Source organism: Mandrillus leucophaeus, unplaced genomic scaffold (genome assembly GCF_000951045.1).
Source record: "Mandrillus leucophaeus isolate KB7577 unplaced genomic scaffold, Mleu.le_1.0 Scaffold38, whole genome shotgun sequence".
NCBI lineage: Eukaryota > Metazoa > Chordata > Mammalia > Primates > Cercopithecidae > Mandrillus > Mandrillus leucophaeus.
Window position 1 is genome coordinate 386,460 of NW_012104031.1, and position 6,342 is coordinate 392,801.

Below are 6,342 nucleotides of genomic sequence, written 5' to 3' on the forward strand. Positions count from 1 at the left end.
AGATATTTAAGTCAGGCCTTGAAGCACCATTTCTCAAAGTACCATTTCTCAAAGTGGAATCTGGCCTAGCAATCACATAGGTACTTGTTAAAAATGCAGATTCACCTGGGTCCTCCCCTAGCCCTACAGAATCAAAATGTCGGTATCTAACAAGTACCCAAGGTAGATGATTCTTATGAACACTAAAATTTTAGAACTTACAGTGACCTTTATGACAATCTACTCCCACGTAGTGAATAATATAGTTTCTCTTCCTTTTGATTTTCTTAATAATATTTAAGTAAGATTTAGCTATTTTATTTTATTTTATTTTATTTTTAGTAGAGATGGGGTTTCACCATGTTGGCCAGGTTGGTCTTGAACTCCTGACTTCAAGTGATCCCCCTGCCTTAGCCTCCCAAAGTGCTGGGATTACAGGCATGAGCCACAGCGCCCAGCCGAAAGGTATATTAGAATATATTTAAGGAAGATTTAGAAACCTGAAGAGTATTCTGAAAGTGATGCATCCTGGACAAAAATAGAAAACCAAAAATGACATTGGGCTTTAAAAGAGCATAAGGAACCTCACCTTGTTGGAGAGAGGAAACTCCCATTTGAAGTCGGGTGAGATAAAATTGGTTAGGTAGGCTGGAGCAGGTGCATAGAAAGCTTTGGACACCAGCTTCAGGGAGGTTGGCCTTTTTGTTGAAAGATAGTTGGTAGATAAGGAAGAACAAACAATGGTGTTTAGGAAAACCATCCTGTCCAGCTGTAGAGGGTGACTTAAAAAGAAAATAAACTCAGGGAAACCAATGAACAGGTTACTGCGATAATGCAGGTGTGAGATGGTGAAAGCCTGAACTAGGAAAGTGTTATTTATTGATTACCTGGGTGACAAAATTATCTGTATGCCAACTCGTGCAACATGCAGCTTACTCGTGTAACAAACCTGCACATGTACCCCTTGAACCTAAAATAAAAGTTAGAGGAAAAAAAAAAAAAAAGAAAGTGTTACTGGATATGAAGCAGAGAGGATGAGTGGGAGAAACCACTTACTGAAGAAACAATCAATCAGACATGGTAACTGACTTTTTTTTAAAGGGTATAGGCCAGGTGCTGTGGCTCACGCCTGTAATCCCAGCACTTTGGGAGACTGAGGCGGGCAGATCACTTGAGGTCAGGAGTTCAAGACCAGCCTGGCCAACATGATAAAACCTATCTCTACAAGAAATACAAAAATTAGCCAGGCTTGGTGGTACGTACCTGTAGTCCCAGCTATGCAGGAGGCTGAGGCACAAGAATCACTTGAGCCCAGGAAGCAGAGGTTGCAGTGAGCCAAGATAATGCCACTGCACTCCAGACTGGGCAACAGAGTGAGACTCCATCTCAAATAAATAAATAGGTATAAAGGGACATGTGTAAAGGAAATAATAATTCTCAGAATCTGAAGTCTACATGGAGGGAAGAAATAATGAGACCAGTGACAGAAATAGGGAAGCTGAGAAAAGGAGCTATTTTTGTGGCAATGTAGTAAGAGGAAGGATGTGGCAGGACATCCAAGTGGAGGCACCTTTTGGGCAGCTGAGTATCACTGATCAGAGATAAAGAACAATAAAGTGAAGACAGATCTTTGACACCAAGGACAATTCATTGAAGAGTTTATAGAATCATTGACTCAAAGACCAAGAATCGAGCTTTAGGAAATACTTAGAGGGAAATGGGATGGCGAGAAACCTGAAAGAAAAGGATAATCATCGGAGAAGTAGGGGGATGACAAAGAAAGAGCAGTGTCATAGAAGGCATAAGGGAAACAAATGTCAAGGAGTGGTCAAATATGTCAAAACGAATAGAAACAGAGAAAATTGGATCCTTAAAGATGAGTAGCCTGGCCTAACCTCCTGTACCTGAGTAACAAACATTCTGGGCAAAATATATTGTGAACCACGCTGATGTTCTTTCCCCACAAAACATAAGTGATAGCCTCTCTATCAAGAGACCTAGGTAAGATTTCATAGTGTCCGGTCCTGGGCTGTTTTCCCATGGCCCTGCTGGTTCTCTTCTTCTGTTTCTAGAAAAAGTCTAGAAAATGGAGCTCTCTTTGCTTGCCATTGAACTCATGTCCTGCCAACTCCTACCTAAGTGACAGGCAGGTCAGTAAAGTTTCAGGCTGAAAAATTAAAATTATTTGCCAAACACTAGTTTTATGATTATCTATTAACAACAGCCACAATGAATCGAGAAGGATTCCCAGTGTATTTCAATTAGCCTCTACCTCAAGTGATACATGAGTAGTATGGTTAGAATAGGCATTGCAGAAGTATGAATGGGGAACTGTCTCTTGTTTTCTGTCTATCTTTATTGTTATTGCTGGATATTAAATGCTGTAACTTTTGGCATATGTTTTTTCCAAAGTATGGTCTCTTGGGTCAAGTTTTCCTGAACTTGCCTGGTATTGGGCAAGTTCATACAGAAAATATGAGTCATTTCACAAAGTCCTGGGCTTGTGTATGTATTTGAAGGAATAGGAAATGGACTTCACTTGGAGCATTATGGATGAGGCTTGGACTTTTACTAACGAAATAAGTTTTAATCTTAACTCCGTTAAACCTTTAAAGACAGAAGACTATCTGGGGATGGATTCAGGCCAGTGAGATCACGTTGCACAAATCTCCTCTTAAGGGATCTTAACTGACCCAGAATTGTTTCAGAATAAGATTCCGAACTGTTGAAGGAGTTTTGAAGCCTTAAAACTTTGTGTAGGTTGGCCTAAAACGAAAAAAAGAATGCACTACATTTCCCAGGAGGCTTCGCGGGTGAGCCTCCGCACTCGGCTGGTTCTCTTTACCGCGAGGAAAGCTGGGGAATGTAGTGCTCCAGGCAACCCTGCACGTGACGCTGGCGGAGGAAGGCTAGAGAGAGGCGCGGGACGACGTCTAGGGAATAGAAAGGTACCGGCTGCTCCTTCCTGACAATTTGGTATGTGCTGCAAGGGGAGGGTCCTCATCATCTGGCCCCAGTGGTGTAATGAGCTGACTGGGATTCAGTCACTGACTCGGAGCCGCTCCGGGAAAGTCCTGGTGGGGAGGTTCCGAGGCGCCTGGTCCCGTTTCTCGGCAGTCAGGCCAGGAGGGGGTGGGGAAGGTGCGAACAGCCAGGGGCTCGGAGGTTGCGCCCTGCGCCCCGCGCCCCACCCAGGTTGCGGCCGCCGGGGGAGGAAGCACGTATAGGTTGAGTGCAAAGTTTCCTTTTTTGCTTTCTCGTCAGAGCAGCCCACACAGGCGGTGGGTGGGAATGCCTCACTTCAGTTTGAAGAGGGTCCGGAGCCAAAGGGGTTAAAACAAGCGACTCCCCCACTTCCCGCCTCCCTAAAACGCACGCCCCGCTAGCCATGGGCAGCCGCGACCACCTGTTCAAAGTTCTGGTGGTGGGGGACGCCGCAGTGGGCAAGACGTCGCTGGTGCAGCGATATTCCCAGGACAGCTTCAGCAAACACTACAAGTCCACGGTGGGAGGTGAGACGTCTTTCGGGGGAGGGGGAGGGGGAGGAGGAGGCCTCGACCGCGGACTCCAGCTGGGGACCCAAGTGGGATCCGTATTTGCTGTCGGTTGTTGGGTCCTTCTTCGGGTCAGGAAGTACTGTCTGGGAACCCAAGTGGGATCGGGATTTGCTGTCGATTGTTGGGTCCTTCTTCGGGTCAGGAAGTACTGTCTGGGAACCTAGATGGTGTAATTGCCGGGTGTTTCGTTTACACGCCTCTCTTGAGTTTCTACACGCCTCTCTTGAGTTTCCCCCGTTAGATTTTTCCCAACCTGACCCCACTGCCAGGAGAAAGGTAAGAACAAAGGCGTGAAGATGAGAAATAGGGAAGGGAGGATGAGGATAAGCAATTGCTGTTTATTGCAGGCGCACTGTGAACTCAAGTCTCCAGCCTTTCAGCTGTCTGGCATCTCTCCAATCAGCAGAAGCAGCTGAGATCCTCTGGGGGCCTCCTGGTTAGGTGCCGGCTGGGGCTGTAGTTCTGCACCTCTGTTGAGGAAGGAACCGCAAGGTGTTTAACCTGGCTTCAGTGGGAGAACGCAGGAAGCGGAACTGGTCTGAAGGACTCTAGCTTTGTTGTGGGGCTGTGGGTGGGATGGAAGACACAAAATCCCCAAACGAGCCCCTTGGCTACGCAGTCAGATGCCCATGAGGGCTGATGAGCTGTGTTTTTGTCCGTTGATTGCTTAAATAAAAGTAACCAAGGAATTCTTAGAAGAATGTGAAATATACCACTTCTCTGACCTATCTTCCCACCACTTTTTTCCTCAAACTGAAGAAGGTAGGGAGGAAGGGAACACTGAGTTCTTTCCTTTCTTTCCCGGGTATGGCCTTTTTACTCAACTATTTTTTCAGAGGTAGAAATGCCTTATGGTTAATTAGAAGGTATTTAGGAAGAGCTGGTGATGGGGGAGAGTAACTTAAAATTTTCTCTCTTAAAAGAACTTGTTTTAAGGGGAGAAAAACGTACCAATGGAAAAAGTGAAAATGTGTGCTCCTGTTCATATGGAAGTTTAAAAAGAAATTAAGCATTCACGTTGCAATTAAAACATTCTCCTTAAGAACCCCCAGTAGGGCCCAGTGCAGTGGTTCATACTTGCAATCCCAGCACTTTAGGAGGCTGAGGCAGGAGGATTGCTTGAGCCCAGGAGTTCGAGAGCAGCCATTGGAAACATGGCAAGACCCCACCTCTACAAAATTTAAAGAAAAAAGTAGCCGTGGTTCCAGCTACTCTGGAAACTCAGACTAGAGGATTGCTTGAACTCAGGAGGTCGAGGCTTCAGTAAGCCCCGTTCGCACCACTCACTGCACTGTAGCCTGGGCAACAGAGTGAGACCCTGTCTCAAAAAAAAAGGAACAAAACATTTAAGTCTGGCAAAATTAAAGGTTCAAAGTTTCAGACACACTATCCTGACCTCTCTGCCCTTCCACTCCTAAATAATATAAGGGTCCCTATTTCACGGATTTGGGTTAAAATTGGCCTTCTATTAATAGTTAATTTTTAACAATTGCTGTAGTTCTCCTTTAGCAAAGAATATAATTGACTCTGGCTAATTTTTTTTTTTCAGTGTTTAGTCTAAATTTCCCTTAGTTTTGATTCCTGTTACAGATGTGAAAGATAATATTTCCAAACCTCAGAAATTACTGTGTTTCTCTCCTTAGCCAAAAGCTTTTCCCCATGGAATACTTAGCCTTAAGGAGTCTCAGCATCTGCAGACTTCGTGGTAGGTTCCAGCAGGACTCTTCAGCAACATCCACACAGTGTCTTCTTGGGACTCCTCTGGGACCTTTTCCGTTTATTCCATTCTTGCCCAAGATAATACCTGCAACCTTATGGTGGATGTAGAGTTCCCCAGGGTGTGTTGTTTTCATAATACAATTTGATTAGAAACCAGCAGTGAAATTGAATGTGGAAGATACAGAAACAACCACACTTGTCTCATTTCCCCCTTCTCCCCCATCACCCCTTCCCTGAGAAAACCCCCTAAATCTCCCAGAAACTGTTTAACCTGAGAATGAGAGTTGTTTTCATAGTTACTCCCACCCCCAGTCTTGGAGACAAGTAGTAGCAAACAGATGAGCTTGACAGGAGAGTAAAAGCTGGAAACCCCTTTGGAGAGTGAGTATGAACCATCCATCTCACACTTAATACACACGTGTGGACTCATCTCAGTGAATTGAGGGCTTAAAGATAAACATGGGATTCGAGTTGTGTGTCATCGGATTGTCACTGCCTATTTGATTTGAGTTTATCCCTATTCATTTTTTACAGTGAAATTTTATTAAGGTATAATGTACGTATATTTTCAGTGGATTTTGCTCTGAAGGTTCTCCAGTGGTCTGACTCCGAGATAGTGCGACTTCAGCTGTGGGATATTGCAGGTAAAGTGGAAGGGCTGGATAGGAACGAGGGAAGAAATTTTGATTTAACCAGGAAAATCTGAGAAAAAAAAAATGGGGCAGCAAAGCCAGAAATTTTTTTTCTGAAGCTGGAATGATTGAGCTGCTCTGAGGACACACGAGCTGAATAGGTGCAGAGCTTTTGTAGATGTTTTGCCCTGAATAGATCTAGAGCAGTCTCTATGTGGATGGAGGGGCTGGCAAGGTGGTGGATTGTCCAGGCTATAGTGCATACTCCCACAGCAGGGGAGGGTACTTTTCCTAGGTTTAAGACTGACCTTGGTGAAAAACAAGATCCCCAGAAAATAGATACAGTAAAAATAGTGAATCCTTATTATGTGCCAAGCATTCTTCTAAGCATTTTAAATTCACTGACTCGTTAATCCTCACACCAACCCTATCATAAAAGCTACTGCTTTTGGAGA

The 6,342-nt window shown here is 44.6% G+C and overlaps 1 protein-coding gene across 1 annotated transcript in view; it reads left to right on the plus strand.

Annotated features, from left to right (window-relative positions):
* The first annotated feature begins 2,853 nt into the window (after positions 1 to 2,853).
* LOC105547139 (ras-related protein Rab-7L1-like) overlaps positions 2,854 to 6,342 on the plus strand; it is a 32,295-nt gene continuing 28,806 nt past the window's right edge. Inside the window, exons 1-2 of the mRNA XM_011990599.1 lie at positions 2,854 to 3,491; positions 5,828 to 5,899. Coding sequence (XP_011845989.1) covers positions 3,368 to 3,491; positions 5,828 to 5,899 — 196 coding nt within the window. The 5' untranslated portion in view covers positions 2,854 to 3,367. The remainder of the gene's footprint in view (positions 3,492 to 5,827; positions 5,900 to 6,342) is intronic.